This window comes from Palaemon carinicauda, chromosome 21 (assembly GCF_036898095.1).
Source record: "Palaemon carinicauda isolate YSFRI2023 chromosome 21, ASM3689809v2, whole genome shotgun sequence".
In the NCBI taxonomy this organism is placed as follows: Eukaryota; Metazoa; Arthropoda; class Malacostraca; order Decapoda; family Palaemonidae; genus Palaemon; species Palaemon carinicauda.
Window position 1 is genome coordinate 50,481,235 of NC_090745.1, and position 20,701 is coordinate 50,501,935.

The following is a 20,701-nucleotide window of genomic DNA, read 5'->3' on the forward strand; positions in this document are numbered from 1 at the left end:
TCATGGAAGGAAATGAAAATGACTCATACACTATTGGGGTAAATGCGGGAATACTAAGGACTAAATTCATAAGGATTGAATTCAACTTTTGCCTCCAACGATTGTTGATGAAATCACCCAAGAACAGCAAGTATCTCTTTGTAGGGCACTGAAAAAAGGCTCTTCTGTCTAATTGTACATTTAATGGAACAATATGTGGTTTTAAGAGATATGTTGTTACAGAATTATTGCTACTAAAATACCCTAGAAATATACAATATAAATGCAAATATATATTATTTAACATAAAATACTGCCTTTTCAAATAAAAAAAACCTTACTGCTAAAATACCCTAAGCATATACAACATACCAGCAAATATACACTATTGACCTAAATTTTTTATAAACCTGGCCTTTCGCGAAATCCCAAGGCTATAAAACCAGTCATTTCGCGTAATGCTCGCAAATTTTAGTCGTTTCGCAAAATCCCTAAGTGAATCAGTCATTTCACGAAATGCCTAAAATATTTGGTCATTTCGCGAAATGCCTGGTTACAATTTGCCTGTAAAATATATATATATATATATATATATATATATATATATATATATATATATATATATATATATATATATATATATATATACATATATATATATATATATATATATATATATATATATATATATATATATATATATATATATATATATATATATATATCTATATCTATATATGTGTGTGTATATATATGCATATTTATATATATGTATATATATAAGAAATGGTATTATGAAGAAAAAAAGAAACTAAGAAATCCGTTTGTATAAAATTGAAAGCATCCACAACGTAAATACCAGGATGTTAAGCATAATGCAATGTATGTACAGTAAGCCTGAAGTTGAGACCAAGTAGGATACACGTTGACGAATATTTCGTCACGTCAACCATCCCAATTACGTGCACCTATTAAAACTTGTCAGCCGATAACAAAAAATTATAGCAGAAGGACTAAGATGGCTCACATATAAAGACAAATGATGCACAGTAATATATACATTGTGCCCACTACTTCCATACTAAATTAGTAAAATTTACATTTAAAACAGAAAACACTTATGGATATATATATATATATATATATATATATATATATATATATATATATATATATATATATATATATATATATATATATATATATATATATATGTGTGTGTGTGTGTATATACATATACATGTATATATATATATATATATATATATATATATATATATATATATATATATATATATATATATATATATATATATATATATATATATATATATATATATATATATATATATATATTCGGTGAAGGCAGCAACAGCCAGTAATGAACACAAATTTCATGGTATGGATAGGGAAAGAGTAGTTCAAATGTCCTTTTTAACATTCCCAACGTTTCGTGATTCTTAATCACATTGTCCAGGGGTAAAAATAAAACATATACAAAAGAATTAAGAAACAGATAAAAAATTTTACAAACTCATTCAAAACTATAAAAACCAGTTAAAATTTAAATGAAAATTAAAAGGAAAAAATTAATAAATAAATATATATACATCAGACAAAGTAGTGGAACCAACCTCGCAGAAGCGTAGTGAGAAACTGTATGTCAACAAGTGTTAGAAAAGAAACCAAAGAAAACTATGACAAATAAAACTGAATAGAAGAAGCTTGGGTATTTAACGACGGAACTAGTCGTTTGATTAATATGGATTCAAGAAGAGGTGAGTCATGTTTATTTGACACTTGACCAATGATGGTAAAATCTTTGTTTTCAATATTTTGATTGCACATTTTAGCATGAATCCGAATATTAGAATGTTCAGGGTTGGATATTCTGCAACCAGTTCGATAGCTAAGACCTCTATGGGAATCAAATCTGACCTTTAACAACCTCTTGGTAGATCCTACGTAGGTCCCCGAGTTACACTTTGGGCAATTATATTTATATACAACACCAGAGGACATGTAAGGACTCAATCGATCTTTGAAGTGGAAAAGCGAGCCAATAGTGAGAGGGTTCTTAGGGATGAGTTTAACTTCCACAGCTGGGAAGTGTTGTTGGATAATTTCTGTAATTTTTTTTTTTAGGAAATCCTCGTGAAGAAAAGGAAAACTCGCATAAAATTTTAGTTTAGGAACTTTAAGTGTTTTTGGAGTCTGAGCCAACTTGTCATTCAATAATCTATTGAGAAGTTTAAAAAATATTTTGGTGCGAAAACAGTTTTTCTTAAAATATTCACATAGATAAATGATTTCAATGTGGAAAGATTCCCAACTTGAGGTCAAAAGGAATGCTCTGTAGAGAAGAGTAAAAATAGAATTAGATTTAAAATTATAAACACAAGAGCTATAAAAGTTTGAACCTAACCCAGTGAACGTCTTTTTTCTAAAAATCGTGGTACTAAAACCTTTTCTATTTCTAGACACCATATATATTGTATACATAATTCAATGCATTAGGTATTCTTTTCATTTTATTATATCAAGTAAAGTACATATAATCGCACTAGACAAGATAGGCTACCCATGGTTGGGTTTTTATTAATCAAACAATGGCTCTAAATAGTGCTGCACAATGCAGAGCCACCAGAAATTACTCATCTTCCAAGTCTAATAAATTCCTAGAAATCTCCTCCGGCGAAAGAATCACGTTACCACCACTTCACCCCCACACTACCATCATATGTCCCACATACCCGTAACATGACATTCAATAACCTTAATATGTAAAAAAAAACTTATTTATCCTTTGTCCTGGGGCTTGGGCCTCATTTCCAGAGATAGTGTGCTAAAGGAGGAAACTTCTATCTGGGCCAGGTCATGATTTCTGCTCTAAAAATATAGCAGACTAATTTGTGACAAAATATTTGAATAAATCAAAACATGGTAATACAGACGTTCCGCTATATTTACATTCAAAGTTATACTCAATGATTTACACATGTACTGTGATGAAAGATATGTCCAATATATATATATATATATATATATATATATATATATATATATATATATATATATATATATATATATATATATATATATATATATATATATATATATATATATATATATATATATATATATATATACATATATATATATTACAAAGCTGGTCTAGAGTAGAGTAAATACAGTAGTTTATTCATGGCTTCATTTTTTTTCATATGTGCATTGAAGAGAGTTCAGCCAGCTCTTAAAATGAGTTCCTCCCACATAGATTTTAGTTTATCATGTAAATTACGTAAGACTTTTGGTTTTAATTTCATTGTATTGTTGTCATAATTTTAGGAAAATTCTCGAAAAACCCAGCGCTAGCTCTTATCTTTTTTTTATTTCGGGGACAAAGGGTGGGCGGACCTAGCTGACTGTGAGAATTCGTCCCGTGATGCGTGGATACGTGTTCGAGAGAGCAATACTTGGTAACTCTGACGTCTTAGCCCCCCTCCCTTGCTACCAGATCTCGACCCTGGAATCTTCTAGAAGTAGTTAAGTCTCTTATAAAGGTGACCCCAGGGTTGCATAGCCTTAAGACAACCATCTCCCCTTCTCTCTCGTATGCAGCTCTGAGTATTGTTTTAAAAGTGTTCAGTGAAATATCAAGGTTTTGGTGTGTTGGATTTTGTATGAAGGAGATAGGTCCTTGTATTTTGATCTGGTTATCTATTTTCATTACGTGTCAAATTTAAATATTGTATTTAGATTTAATTTCAAGTTAAACAAGTTATTGTATAATTTTCCCATGTACAGCATTTCTTTTGTCTTAGTCTAAGGATTACTCAGATTTAATATTTAAAGAGAAGTTATATAATTTTCAGATCGTAACATTTTTATCTTAATCCAAGTTTTGTTCAGACTTAATATTTCGAGTGAATATTTGTTTTATGTAAATTCTTTCAAAGTGTTGTAATTTATATAGAATACATTTATTTTTGTAAAGAGTGTATTATTTCAATCATCAGTGTTTATTACAACTTTGCTCGTATCCTGTAAGAACCCCAGTAAGTTTGTTTGAATAATTCTTAAGAATAATTACCCAATTTTGTTTTGAGTGTAATTAAGAGATTTTTGGATATTCAGTGTTTTATGTATTGATATCTAGGAGTTATTTAACTGTCTCAGAGTTTTGGTATTTATATATTTTCAAGTGTAACAAATTTAATGTAAAAGCAAACAGGTGTGTTTGTAATTTGAGAAGTCGTATAGCTTGCCAGTTGTGATTTATATATTTTATTATATAGTTCCCAGACAAGAGACCATCTTATGATATATATATATATATATATATATATATATATATATATATATATATATATATATATATATATATATATATATATATATATATGTATATATATATATATATATATATATATATATATATATATATATACTTATACATATATATATATATATATATATATATATATATATATATATATATATATATATATATATATATATATATATATATATGTATATATACACACAGTATATATATATATATATATATATATATATATATATATATATATATATATATATATATATACATATATATATATATATATATATATATATATATATATATATATATATATATATATATATATACTGTGTGTATATATACATATATATATATATATATATATATATATATATATATATATATATATATATATATATATATATATATATATATATATATATATATACACAGTATATATATATATATATATATATGTATATATATATATATATATATATATATATATATATATATATATATATATATATATATATATATATATATATATACTTACATATATATATATATATATATATATATATATATATATATATATATATATATACATATATATATATATATATATATATATATATATATATATATATATATATATATATATATATATATATATATATATATATATATATATATTCACTAATTTCTCCTTTTGTTTTATGTTACTTTTAAATACGGAAGTTCCCACAAATATATATATATATATATATATATATATATATATATATATATATATATATATATATATATATATATATATATATATATATATATATATATATCAATACAGCGTTATCGACAATCCTCTTTTGGTTGTAGGCTACACAGGCTTGCACTGTCAGGGAAGGGGCAGGAATGGGCTCTTCCTCCTTTTGGTTCACCTGTCTTGGTTTACCATATAATTTCTTCAACATGGACCATCCACTAATTTAAACCATTGCCATAGCTATCACTATACAGTAGCTCCAATACTTGAAGTTATTACTAACACCTACACATACAGTATGCGTCATGAAGAGAATGGTTCACAGATTTTCAGTAGGCTACCCATTTAAGGCTGAATCTTCTCACTAGATACATGAGGTATATCCATATAGTTGAGCCCCTTCAAGGTAGTGTTAATTACATGAACTTTCGGATTCAGTAGGGCATAATCTGATACCATTAATGACACAGAAATACCTGCCTGACTATTGTATATAGCTGATATTAAAAAATCTGTCCCCAATTATTATTATTATTATTACTTGCTAAACCATAACCCTAGCTGGAAAAGCAGGATGCTATAAGCCCAGGGGCTCCAACAGGGAAAATAGCTCAGTGAGGAAAGGAAACAATGAAAAATAAAATATTTTAAGGAGAGCAACAATATCAAAATAAATATCTCTTTATAGACTATAAAATCTTTAACAAAACAAAAGGAAGAGATATAAGATATAAGATAGAACAGTGTGCTTGAGTGTACCCTCGAGCAAGAGAACTCTAACCCAAGACAGTGGAAGACCATGGTACAGAAGCTATGGCACTACCCAAGATTAGAGAACAATGGTTGGATTTTGGAGTGTCTTTCTCCTAGAAGGGCTGCTTACCATAGCTAAAGAGTCTCTTCTACCCAAACAAAAAGGAAAGTAGCTACTGAACAATTACAGTGCAGTAAGAAGAATTGTTTGGTATACATCTTGTTAATATTTCTTATTTGCTGATCCATTCAAACGGATGAATTTCCCTAATCTGTTCCTAGCATAACAACTAGTACAGGTAAAGGGTACTTTACTCGTACTCATTATATGTTGGTGCCCTGATAAGAGTATATGAGTTGGTGAGACATTAGCAAAGCTGTAAACACATTTAGTATCCTTCATAGCACGATTATAAAAAAGATGCATTCTGTCTGAGGCCCTTTAATGAATACTCGTTCTATGACATAAATACTATCATTATCAACTTTCTTATGGTAATTCACTGATTGAAAAAAGCCTTGGGTCATTCTTTCATCGGCTATAAGTTTGTATATGGCATACCGTTTCTTGTCTAACCCAAAAGGTAATCACAAATGCACTAATTTATCCGGTATCCTTTATAATCCCGTTTTTAGGATTTTTTCTAGCTATCTGACTTAGCTCAAAACAGTTCACTTATTATAGTCTCTACATTATACATGGATACTAATTCTTTTAACATATTCTTAGATCTATTATGAAACAATTCTGTAACCACATAGGAAAAGGAATTACATTTTTTCAAGCACTTTCCAATTAAGTTTCTAATATGTGTAAACAACTCTACATATCCATAGTAATTAAAGATGGTGTTGATACTTACGTCTAATAGCCGTTTTCCCAAAAATTAGTTAAGTTATCCTGCATTCTTATTCACTATAGCCACATCTATGGATAAGATAATAGGATTTACACTATCCATTAAGTGGCCCGTCTCCTGGAACCAGGAGTTACACAAGGAGTATTTCTTTGTTTTGACATCCACACGACAGAACACGCCTGATCTCTACTTTACTATATATCAGGTTGTTATAAGTAGTTAGGTTAGAGGTATGTTAAAATTTTAGCATTAATGACATCACAGCACTTACTTCAATATATTAGGCACATGTAAAAGCAAACATTCCTTATTTCATCTAAGTTATCTGTAATATAAATCAAGAGAACAAATGAGGTTAACATAAAAAAATATCCCTAATCATCAATTCTTGGAATGTCGTGCATGCAGAGGTATGGAGTAATTGGCTGTTAAACTTTAGAAAACTACGTCTTCAAGAAGATAGTTTATGCGCGCCTGATGGTGTTAAGACACTATGCTACTACAATATTTACATAACTACCGTGCTGGGTGTCACTACATTTACTTTGTATGAACCCAAATACACTGCCTCTACTTGTGCGTCCTTGGGTAAAAACTTTTTAGATAAACACGATGATCGTATACAAATATCTTGTCCAGTCCAGATTGAAACCATCCTTCATATTTGTCTATATCTGTTTGGTTAGCCGTTATCAAAACATTTTAGTAAGGTTCCTTATTCTCCATTTCAAATTTACCTTAAAAACACTAGGCTGCTCAGTTGAGTTGCTTAGTAATTATTGCTGCTTCATCGGGACCACATATTATGGTGATACAGGATCCTGTCTGTACACTAAAAAGAAAGGCATGTCCCTAAATGATGCATTATATGCATTGCTTAAAGCCAGCCCAGTAGTGGGAAGCATGATACATTATATGCATTGCTTAAAGCCAGCCCAGTAGTGGGAAGCATTGCATCCCAATAACGAGGGTCATTCTCTGTTAAGTAACGCAAAATCCGCACCACTTCTCTATTATGGGATTCCACCAAGCAGTTTTATGTGCAGCCACTGAAAAATTTTCAATTTTCATCATGACTGCGATCAATTTTATCACCTCCTCTATGAACTCGGAACCAGTGTAACTTATTAATGCTTGCACAAACCAAATAATGAAAGGGCACAGCAAATTGGCCGATTAATTCTTTATTTTATCGAATATGATGTAAATATGAGTGTACTGAGTAAATGCATCCACGATAACACATATGTGTTATACTAGTAGAAAAAGGTCCTAACACATCAACATGTACCCTATAGAATTGAAAAGAAACCACAGGAAACTTTTTGACTTCTGGTTATGAGCAAGACATGAATTTATTTAAGCTTCTATTCACCTTTCCTGCCAAGAAGTAGGGCACGAGCAATCTCCAAATGACCCACATATGGATGGCTTGATTAACTAAGTAGGTAGGAAGAACCATCCGTGCACAAAATTTACAACCACATTTCACATATGTACAATACAAGATATCATTTTCTATAAAATATTTTCCTCGTGGTACATTCCAGAAGAAGTAATTGTCTGAACTCATTTAATCATATTATGAACACACTTCTTCCATTACTCGTTTTTCTGTACCTCTTGGACTTTACCTGTTTCTCCAGCCATACAATTCAAGCGCATCAGCATCATTGGGGGGAGTTATTTTGGATACCCTTGTCTGTGTCTTCTGTCACTCATATGCATTCTCTCTCTCTCTCTCTCTCTCTCTCTCTCTCTCTCTCTCTCTCTCTCTCTCTCTCTCTCTCTCTCTCTCTCTCTACAGCCACTGCCTTTCTCATATCTTCCATTTTAAGACAGTAAGACCTATGACTTACTGATACAACATCTTAGGCCTGTTGTTCTTCCTCCTTTTTGTGATCTAGTAGTTGCCCCTATTAATGCCCTTTCTGGAGATGGTATCAGGTACTCTTTTAGCTTTGCCCACTATGTGCTCAAAACCAATTATATTAGAATACATCAGCTTTTCTATACGACTAGCTTGTCTTATAGTTAAATTCCCCTTAACATATGACATAAGGGCCTCTTGTTTGAAACGCCCCCCAAAAACAAACAAACGGATAACTCATTACATTTATTGTCTCATTGTGTAATCACTTTGCTGATAGCTACGCTACACACATTCGGTGTCACCAAAAACAGATCAATTTTAACATATGCGAGTAGCTAATTGCTTGTTAAGGTCACTTTCTGTTTGATAAACTCCTTTTTCTTATACAACTCCCTGATCTATTACTTTTTGCATCTGTAGAGCATCTAAGGGCCTCTCTATTTTCCAAAATTATTGATAAACTTACGATAATATCCAGTAAGTCGTCAATGCTCCCCTCCTAAGAAATCTTAGTCCCATGGAGAATGGGCTTCTTCTCAAACCGGGATATGAGGATGGCTCAACTCTTCAATAGAGAGTAATGGATTTGCATTGCCTTTTGGTAAGGCATTCTATTTTCTATAATCAACATACAATCGAACTGAATCTTCTTACTTTTTCCATAAGCCCATGGTTGAAGAAGCCCAGTAATATCCCGTAAGCCCGATAATGCTCTTTTCCTTCAAAGAAATCTTAGTCGCATGGAGAATAGGCTGGTTCCTGAACTGGGATATGAGGATCGCTCAGCTCTTTAATAGAGTGCAATGGATTTACATTTCCTTTTGGTATGGCATTCAATTTTCTATAATCAACATACAATTGATCTGAGTCATCATCCTTCATCCTTACTGCCACAGTAGAAGAAGCCCAGGTGTGTTCTCTTTCCTTGATAATCCATTGTACCCTTAATTTACTAATTTCCATGAAAACTTTCACTTAGAAATGAACGGGTATCCCTCAGGGCTTTGATCTAATAGACATTGTCTTCTCATTTTCAATACTAAAGGGAAATTGATCAATCCTTCTTGGACACTCCTTCTCCAATAGTGATTACAGCCTAATACCTATTAACAATATCAAAAGCTACATGGTAAAATTCTCTCTCGCTGATGTATTACAAATCTTTTTTGCTCCTTATAATGCCCGAGAAACAAAACAAATGGGTGATCTCTTTATTTATTATCTCATTGTAAACTCACTCCCCTGATAGCTCCACTGCTCACGTCAGTTGTCGCCATAAAAGAGCGATCAAATCTAGGATATGTGAGCAACTTCTCGCAGGTTGAGGTTGCCTTCTGTTGGCAAATGACCCTTTCATTTACAACTCTTGAATCTACAACTCTTTGCATTTTTCAAGCATCTAAGGCTCTCAATTTTCCCAAAATTCTTGAAGAACTTACAGTAATGCTCATGAAGCCCGAGAAAACTAGCTACTTCATTAGGAGTACTTGGCATTAGGTACTCTCGAATTGTTTTTACTTCACTGGGGTAGAGTTGAAGATCCTAGGTATCACTAATTGCCCTAGAAATTCCTCTTATTTATGGGAAAACTGGACTTTTGTTTAGTTAATTTTCATGCCATTATGGCACAATGCCTCCTAGACTTTTTGGCTATTTTGTTTATGTTTTCTTCTGTTTTTTCCAATCATCGTAGTGTCATGATAAAAAAAAAAATATATATATATATATATATATATATATATATATATATATATATATATATATATATATATATATATATATATATATATATATATATATAAGATAAGAGAGATAAGACTACCATCATTACTTTTTAAAAGTGAGTAGGGTCAATTTTCAAACCAAAGGGAGGTAAATTGGATTGAAATAAATGATCAATTGCTACAGAGGCCATTTTACTTTTACTGTTTTCTAGAATTGGGATTTGATGATGGCCAGATTTTGAATCAGTAATGGTATAACATCGACTCCCCTGTACCTTTATGAGCAACTCTTTTATCGAAGTCAATGAATAGGTATTGTCTTTTGTTAGGGCATTCAATTTCCTATAATTAACAAAAATTTACTGAGCCATGCTTTCATGTAAGAGGGATTCACTTTTCTTGACAATCCCTAGTTCCATTGATTTACTAATTTCTCTTTCTACTTCCCCTTAAGCATTGTCTGCTCAGTTTCAATACTAAAGGGAAATCGAGCTATCCTCCATTTTGGTTTGTCCTCAGTGATAATAGCATCGGAATAGAGTAACTGCTAACAATGTTACTAACTACATGTTGATGTTCTAGTTTAGGTGTATTGGCTTGTGCGAGCTGGAATTAGGACTCCAATGATTTGCACACGTTCAATTTATATAATGAATCGTTACCCAAATCAATACTTGTTACCTAGATTAATGATTGTATCATCTGCAGTGGTTTTTTTTTTTTCATCTACGGTGATTCCTCTAACACTGTGTGTACCCATTTGTCATGGGGTTTTACGGACACTTCAGTTCCTTTTAGGAGAAGCCAAAAAGGGGAGACAGTAATACTCATCAATTCCTGAGGGGACACAATTTCTCCTTTCCCTGGTACTGCAGTTATCCCTGCCACTTTTCTCTCTCCTTCCCTACAGACATTTACATTTTTCTCACTCTTACCTTCTATAGAAGACTCCTCTCTTCTTCTTAACATTTCTAAGCTGCTTTTTTCTGATACAATGAAATCTGGACCTAACATGCAACTCATTCCTGGCATGCCAAGGTGGGTAGTATAAAAAACATTCAAAAATTTATTCAATCCCATCTTCAAGAAGTGTATTGCTGTATGTTGTGCTTCCAGTTTATTACTTTCTGAAGTATAAACGATGATTGGTGTTGCTGGGTGGAACAGGGTCAAGGTACTTCCTTGTTTAAGGAGTGACACACTCGTTGTGTTGGCCAATAGTCCCTTGATTAATTTAGCTAACAGGTTCACATGTACTGCCAGTACCCCAAGCTGCCATGCAGAACCATGGGAAGGGCTCACGACCTCATACACAAGACCGTTACATCACACAGATGTTCCCCTCATTTGGCCTGCTGTTGCCAGTCGGGGAGCTATACTTCTTCATCGCATCACCACAACTTTCAGACCTCGGTCCTTCTTCTTCTGATACTAGGGGACAGCCCACCATCACTTGTCATTTTTTGTAACACAATTTCGATATCTATGTCCTTAGTCTTAATAAGAATAACAGTTGCAGGACTTAATTCATTTATGCCATTCTTTTCCACACTACCAGCACACGCTAAGGTCCCCCTCATCTGCTGACTACGTTCTCCATATCCATACATTAGACGTTGGTACCTACTGCTACTCCTTGAAGCCATGTTTTTTACGGCCACCACCAGTCCAGGATTTTTGCTAGCCTACCTGGTCTTATTCTTTGAAGGAAAGTTATCTATAATATTTTACATAGCTATCATGACATCTTACAATGATCGATTATCATCAAACAAATATCCATATTGTTAGAAATTCACTAGCCACCTGCTATGTTTTCTGTTGATTACTTTCATATAACTCACAGGTAGGTTGGCTCTCTAGGACTAGGTTGCAAAGCTATTGCAGTCTTGGTATATCCCATCCAAATTTTCTGTGATAATTATACAACATACCACCGGTTTTTGCATTTGGCAAGGTGTATTTCTCTAGTAGCCATCATTTTATTTCACTATGATTCTCAAGTCAGTCTTGTGACCAGACAGTCACCTTCATAAAGGTGCTTCCCCTAAAAGCATCAAAATCTGTATTTTTTTTTTCTCTTTCTTTAAAGTCTCTCAAAAATAACTTGATAAACAGAAATCCTTCACTTAAGTGTTAGTCATTAAATGGTCTAGCTATTAGCTGTATTTCATGTAATTTACAAACTACGACATTTTGATTTATCAATGTCATCTCTGCAACTTTATTCAAGCACGTTTGTAATACTGGGGCGTTTGCTGCCATTATAATCCCAACACTGCTTGCATTAAATTATTGATTCTGTCTTTAAAAGCCTGGGTTCGTTGTTCATGCCTACTTCTATCATCTATTCCACTGTATCCCACAGCTCCTTCGTTTTCATCATCTAAGCAACACCTAGCACAGTAGATTTCGTTGGCTTCAGTATTTTACACATTTTACTCAACTGCTTAACCACAACTTTATTCACAGCACTCTTCAAAGTCTACACCAATTGACGCCATAATTACGTCACATGTTTATACACATGAATAATACATTATGGAATTTTTCTCCTTTTATTTTATAGGGTAAACTAGGAACAAAGAGAAAACCTTCAGATAGGTTCCTATTAATCAAACAACATTTATCATCTGTCATTTTCATTATATGTCTTGCACGATTGCATTTCTTTTTCTTTATATATACAGATATATATATATATATATATATATATATATATATATATATATATATATATATATATATATATATATATATATATATATATATATATATATATATATTTATATAATCTATGTATATAATCTATATATATCGGTGTTACTGTATGGACATGAGTCATGGTGTGACAATGAAACAAATTCTAATAGATTATGTACATTTGAGAACTAAGCCCTCAGAAGGATTTTAGGAGTTGAATTGCAGGACAGTATTAGAAATGGAACTATAAGAGAGACTACTCGAGTGCCAACCGTGGATGAGATCATGATGATGGGTAGATAGAGATGGTTTGAGTATGCTTTTCACACTCCCCGAGAGAGATTAGTTCCCCAAACGTTCAGCTTTGCTCCACAAGGGACTGAAATAGTTGGAAGACCTAGGCCTACATGGCTGAAAACTATGAAGGGCAAAGTAAATGATGAATGGAGAATTATTGAATTAAAAGCTCAAGATAGAGACGACTGGCGAAATCTAACCGAGGCCCTATGCGTCAATAGGCGTAGGAGGGGATGATGATGATGATGATGATGATGATATATATATATATATATATATATATATATATATATATATATATATATATATATATATATATATATATATATAAATTTATGTATATATATATATATATATATATATATATATATATATATATATATATATATATATACAGATAGATAGATAGATAGATAGATATGTAGATAGCTAGATAGATAGATAGATAGATAGATAGATACGTGTGTGTACACAAAATGCATAAATTTAAATATGCAACTATTCAAAGTATGTACTTGTATATGCATATCACCTAAGGAATTTGTATAAATAGTGAGATATAGCTATATTGCAACTGCTAAAGGCAGGTAAATTCGATTGCTTCTTACAAAATTCTTGTTTGCTTAAAGATATTCTGTTAATAATATGATCTCTGATAGTCATGGCAGACGATGGTTTGTTTGGCTAAATAACATTATTTTTGAGATTAGTGTAAATTAAAGGTCACTGATTAGAGGCATAACCAAGGAACATGGCATTTTGATTTTAGCCCACAATGGCTACCACTGACTTAGCTTACGAGGACGATAGGGTTGCGGTTGAGAGTGAAAACTATTGGGCTAAGAGTGGGTTTCAAATTCTCGATAATTTTTTGAAGCTCAAGAGACTTTTCAAATTCGCTACCACGTTATATAGTTTCTAGCCTAATTTGAATCTGATCACGATTCAGAGAGCATAATCTGTATGGAAATTAGTCGTCTATCACGTTATATTGAAAATATTTTGTTTCTTTTCAGGGACCAATCTATATGGTATTTCTCCTGTTGGCATAGAGAAAAAGAGCCAGCATCAGCTACCGATAATCCAGAGGGACCTTCCACTGAAAAAAGTGGGAAACCAGAAGTAGAGGGGACCAATATTTAGATACAGAACAAATTCTTGTTCAGTTTTGTGTTTTGTCTTTCTTTTATTCCTATTTTATTTTTCTGTCCAGTATATGTAAAACTTATATATTAGAAAAAATACAATTCAGAAATTAGCTACAAGATACACAACATTCCAAAACTGTCATCAGATGTTCATCACTTTCTTAAAAACTTAAAATATATAATTTTAAATTAGTTTCTAATCCGGATGAAACCGGCTGTTTTTATTTGAACTAGTGAATGAAACTTTTACACATAATTATTGATGGGACCATATGTCAGAGTTTACAAAAGATTCATACTGTAATTTGCTGAATAACAATGTTTTAAGGCAGGTTTTTTCGAAGTTTTTACAGAAGTAATCATAGCTTCATATTATAATAATAAACATACTCTTTTATTGTAAGTTATTCGTGTATTTATGTTACTGTCGACATCTAGGTAAGCAATGATCAGGAATGTATTTCTCGAAAGACTCTTAGGAACTTATGGGTATTGCCATGATATCCATCCGGTAATTAGTATAGCAGATTCCAAGCATGATGTTTTGTACAAGAAAACTAAATGTCCTTGAAAGAAAATCTTCTGCAATATAAGCTATCAGAACTTCATTTAAATATCATAGAATTGATATCATACCTATACAGTGTACAATTATGAAATAGATTTTAGCTGTCAGAGTTAAATTTAGTTCATTGTCTTGAATAACTGCAAATCTATAAAACTCTTCCTTACCTAAATTAGTTTTTTAAAAGGCTTGAAAATTATATAACTTCTCCTGAGTGTTACTTTCCAGTTAACTCTATTTAGATAAATGATTCTGAAAACCAATAACTTTTATAATTATAGGAAAGCATTACCTATTTTTTTGTCGGTATATTATCAAGAAGGACTATAACTTCTTTGAAAATTTAACGATCTCTCTCTCTCTCTCTCTCTCTCTCTCTCTCTCTCTCTCTCTCTCTCTCTCTCTCTCTCTCAAGTCTAGAGATTGTTTTCATTATAGAATTAAAAATAATATTTTAGTTAAAGAATAAAAATATTTTTCATGTTCTTACAGCACTTATTTTGAAGGAAATTTAAATGTTAGTAAATTTCTATCATATATTTTTGTCATTATTTGCTATTGAGGATCATGATATGTAACAAGCATTTTAGTAAAGATAATATAGCTTTATATCTTTTGATGTTTAGCTTTTAATTTCCTTTGCTATATTTGGAATGAGTTAACCATTTTTTTCCTATGCTATAAATACATCACTGGTAAGAAAACAATCCCACTTCTTACAATAATAAATTATTTGAATAAATACCATTCTTATGATTATTATTACTATCATTATTTTTTTTCTTCTTAATCAGTCTATAAAGACTAGTGGTTTATGGTGTGGTGTTCTGGGTTACATCCAGCTCCCTTAGGAATCCATCACTTTCCTCACTATATGTGCTGTTTCAAGCAACACGCTCTTTTGCACAAGTCCGTGGACTATACAGGCTCCTATATTCTCAAGATTCCTTTACAATGACGTAGGTATGGTTCCTAGCGCTCCCATGATTATTGGCACCACTTTCACTTGCATATTCCATAGCCTTCCCTTTTCAATTCGTAAGTCTTGGTACTTTTTTTTCTCTCTTCCCTTGTCTTCCACTCTTGAGTCTCACAGAACTACAACATCTATGAGTGATATTTTTTTCGTTGTTTTGTCAACCGAAGTGGGTCTGATCGATTTGCTTGCATCATCCTATCCGTCCTTATACTATAGTTCCCAAGTAGTTTAGCCTGATAATTTTCTACCACAGAAGTTGGTGTTTTTACCGTTCATTGCTGCATTGTATTTGATATTTTCTGCTGAGACTCTATTAGAGTTTTTGCCACTTTATCTTGTCGTTTCTTATGTTGATTCTGAGCAAGAGCTGAACATTCACTGGCGATGTGGTTGATGATTTCTTCTTTGGCCATGCATTTGCTTCACTTTGACGAGGTGCTAGTTCCGTCTATTGTTCGTTAAATTTATCGTGTTCTTAAGACCTGATTTTGTGCTGCCATCGTCATCCATTCAGTTTCCTTCTTAAGTTCCCCTTACTAGTCAATATTTCAGTTTTTCTCAGGAGTTAGCCATACACTGGTTTTCTTTTCCATTCTTCTAGTCTTTTTTGAGAGTCCTCTTGGAATATTTTTCTCTAAATATGGGCTTCTGCAAGTCAGTTTATATAACATGTAAGTACAGTTTTCCATTTTGCATTGTATTTGAGGAAGTTGATAGTGTTATCCTCTGCACAATATATCTTTAAGCATTCTATCAGCCATGAGTGGTATTATGTTGAAAGCTTTCTTGTGGTCAATTCATGCCATACTCAGGTTGCTTTACCTTCTTTTACTATTTTTAATTACCATTTTGCCTATCAGTAGCTGGTCGTTTGTGCTTCTGAATTTCCTTGTGGATGCCTTTTGTTGGCTGGGAATGGTGTTTGTTTCTTTCACGTGGATGTACAGCATTTCGCTGATGATACCTCTAAGCAGTGTCAACATTATTAGTAGGAAGGTAATTGGTCTGTAGTTGTTTGCTATATATCCTTTGTTTTTGTCTTTTTGAAATAGACATGTCCTTCCTGTAGTCATCCATCCAGGTGCTAGGGGAAGTTGGATGTAATGCTGAAGTTGTTCTGTAGCTCTTGCACTTTGTATTTCTCATTCAGTTCCTTTCGTATCTAGCAGCTTTTCAGTCTTTTTTTTTTCTACCATTCCGTCAAGTTTAATCAAATCAACTTTCATTTCTGTTACCTTGTTTTCTGATCTTCTTTTTCAAAGACGTTGCCTTTGACCCTGATCATTGAGTTATGATGTTGGTATCTTTATCTCTATTAACGCCGAAACGAGTCGTGATCCTGCATATATGAGGTCATTCGTTTCTGTGGCGGTACTAGTCTCGATTAATCTCAGTATGTGGTTGACCTTCGTTTTTCTTGCAGTAATAATAATAATAATAATAATAATAATAATAATAATAATAATAATAATAATAATAATAATAATAATAATAAAATAATAATAATAATAATAATTATTATTATTATTATTATTATTATTATTATTATTATTATTATTATTATTATTATTATTATCTAAGCCATAAACCTAATTGGAAAAGCGAGATGCTATAAGCCCAAGGTCTCCAACAAGGAAAAATAGCCCAGTGAGCAAAGGAAATAAGGAAGTAAATAAACGATCAGAGAAATAATGAACAGTTGAAATAAAGTACTTTAAATCAGTAACAACATCAAAACAGATATTTCATATATAAACTATAAAAAGACTTACATCAGCCTATTCAACATAAAAACATTTTCTGCAAGTTTGATCCTTTGAAGTTCAATCAATTTAACTACCCGATTTGGAATATCATTCCACAACTTGGTCACAGCTAGAATGAAACTTTTAGAACAGCGGTCGCCAACCTTCCAAACTTCATCGACCACTAAACACATAATTCTAAATTTGGTGGACCACTAACATGAAATTCTAGAAAAGTAGGTAAATATATTTATATAACTAGAACAGGTACTCAGTAGAGCGCATACCTTCACCACCGCCACATTTGTCACAAAAAAAAAAAAAAAAGACTGATGATGATGATCCTAAAACAATCACAAGTTAGGCAATTGAATTGTGCACATTTGGCATAGTTTCATGCAAACCAGATAAATATTGGCCACGATATGGGAAAAATATTTTTTTTTTCCTTTCTGTTACATTTGCATTGTCTTTTGCTTCCAATCACTCCCTAAATCTAATTGAATTCTCCTTGGATCATGGCCAATCATCACACCAGATTTCATGAGATTTGGTTGAATAATTTTTGAGTTATGCAAATCACAAACACACAGATAGACACACAAACAAATAAATATACAAACAAAGGTACTGTAATGGTTTCACTATATCACGTTGTATATCACACGATAGGCCATTGAATTATGCAAATTTTAGCACTAGTTTCACGAAAATCAGATAAATGTTGACCACAATATAGCAAAAACACATTTTTTACCATTTTGTGATTTTCCCCTTGACCTTTCAACCTAATCATTCCCAAATCTACGTAAATTGTCCTTGGATCATGGCCAGTCTTCCCACCAAAATATATGAGATTAGGTCAAATAGTTTTTGAGTTTAAAGATTCGTTTTTTACCATTTCGTGACCATGGCCTTGACGTTTGACCCAATCACTCCCAAAACATCATCAAATTGTCCTTCGATCATGGCAATCATCCCACAAAATTTCATGATATTCGGTCAAATAGTTCTAGAATTATGCAAATCACAACCACGAACACAGACATACAAACGTACGCTCATCAAAACATAACCTTCGCTGCAAAGAAGTTGGCGAAGGTAATCGCAAACAGAGAACTTTTGTTGTATTAATATCAAATACAAGTATTTGATATAAAGTTCAAGATTGATTATTATAAAAAAAGTAAATTTTAAGTTTATTTAAATATTACACATTTTTAGTGTGATATTTACTTATGCTTATTTGAAATATGCTTCAATTACGTTACTGCAACATTTTATGTCATTCTGAGATCGCTAGTGAGTCTTAATTGTTATGAGAGATATAAACATCTTTTCACACAAATATATTGTTAAAAATTTAATAAAAATTTCCTGCTTTTCCTTCCATGAAGAGTTTTCACATTTTATGGAGAGGCTAAAATGAGGTCTTGATGAGGATAACTGGAATGTACATTTTTGAGGCTATCGTTGCCTAATAGATCGATGATGCTTTCTTTTTCATTCACGTTTAAATGTTTGATGTTACTTTTAATGTTTGCTGGAAACGGATCTATCAACTGCATATTGCCATACCTTGGATCTTTTTCCTTTGTGTTACAAAAAAAAAAAAAAAAAAAATATGTCGATGGCTATAAGTGCTATTGAAGTGTTATCAGACAAGAAGCCTTTAATAGTGATGTCTTCAGGAACCATTCTTTTAAAGCACCTTTGTTTTGCATATTTTAATGCCTTCTTTAAAACTATGTGCGGTTTCATTAGGTATGTCTGAGGGTTTTGACTGCAAGTGACTTTCAGAACACAATACCAGGATCTTATATAAATCCAAATTTCATCATTTCTTTTCAACTCAAGTTCGAATGTTCTTTCTAAAGGTTCTTGACGAGAATTGTGGATGCTCTGATTTATTGATCAGGTCACGGTTAGGAGAAGCATAAATATTATCAATAGTTATTCTATCTTTGGTTTTACTAAAGAAATAAAAAATGTTTGCTTTCTTTTTCTTACTAATTATGGTTTTATTATATTCTATTTTATTTGAATCTGAAAGCCAAAAAGTAAACGAAGAATTGGTAATTTGGGCAACAACTAGTTACCCATAGAGTTTGATAAGTTTCACATATAACTGTTGCCTGGGTGCTGCTGAAGCAGAGAAGGTAGGTATGTGTGTTCGATACGGTTATGAAACAGATAGAGCATGTTCCGTTTTAGGTAAGCATACACTACATCATGAAAAATTAATTCATAATGTTGATTTATTGTAATTAATATTACTGTTAGTTAATTGATTCTGTTTTTTTCTGGTAAATGCTGGATTCAAATTTTTAATGTTAAATCTACCTAAAATTCTAAATTGCCAACACTTGGTTCTCTGTCTTCTGTACAATTTGTATCAGGCTTTCCTGACGAGGATTAAGAAATTAAAATGGAAATAATATCCCAATTTTACTGCAGATCATCAAAATGTTTTCACGGACTACCGGTTGACAACCGCTGTTGTAGAATACTATGTAGTACTGAGCCTCACGATGAAGAAGGCCTGACTATTAGAATTAACTGCATGACGGGTATTACGAACACGATGGAACTAACCAGGAAGATCTGAATATAAAGGATGAACAGGATTATGAAAAATCATTTGCAACATGCATAACGAACTCATTTAACGACGGTGCCAGAGATTAATATCTAGACCAGGAGTAGGAAATTTAATAGACCGTAAGGATTGATCATCAAAAATCTTAAAAGACTTTTTCAATAAGCCAATTTTTGTGCAATAGAAAAATGTGTTTCTCAAAAGTAAATTTGCTGTCGAGAATCACAAATCAAATTTTAAGTCATACAGAGTTGGAGAAATATCAATGCTAAGATCTGGATGTTGAGGAGCCATTGTCCTTGACTAGCTTATAATCATACTTTTGAGTTTTGTTAGAATTCAACTTCATGCCCCATAATTTGCACCATGCGCTAATTTTAGCTTTA

General features: G+C 32.0%; 1 protein-coding gene across 1 annotated transcript in view; it reads left to right on the forward strand.

Moving 5' to 3' along the window:
* The window catches only part of LOC137614898 (solute carrier family 22 member 21-like), a 947,260-nt gene extending 931,649 nt beyond the window's left edge, over positions 1 to 15,611 (forward strand). Inside the window, exon 16 of the mRNA XM_068344556.1 lies at positions 14,296 to 15,611. Coding sequence (XP_068200657.1) covers positions 14,296 to 14,422 — 127 coding nt within the window. The 3' untranslated portion in view covers positions 14,423 to 15,611. The remainder of the gene's footprint in view (positions 1 to 14,295) is intronic.
* The last annotated feature ends 5,090 nt before the right edge of the window (positions 15,612 to 20,701 follow it).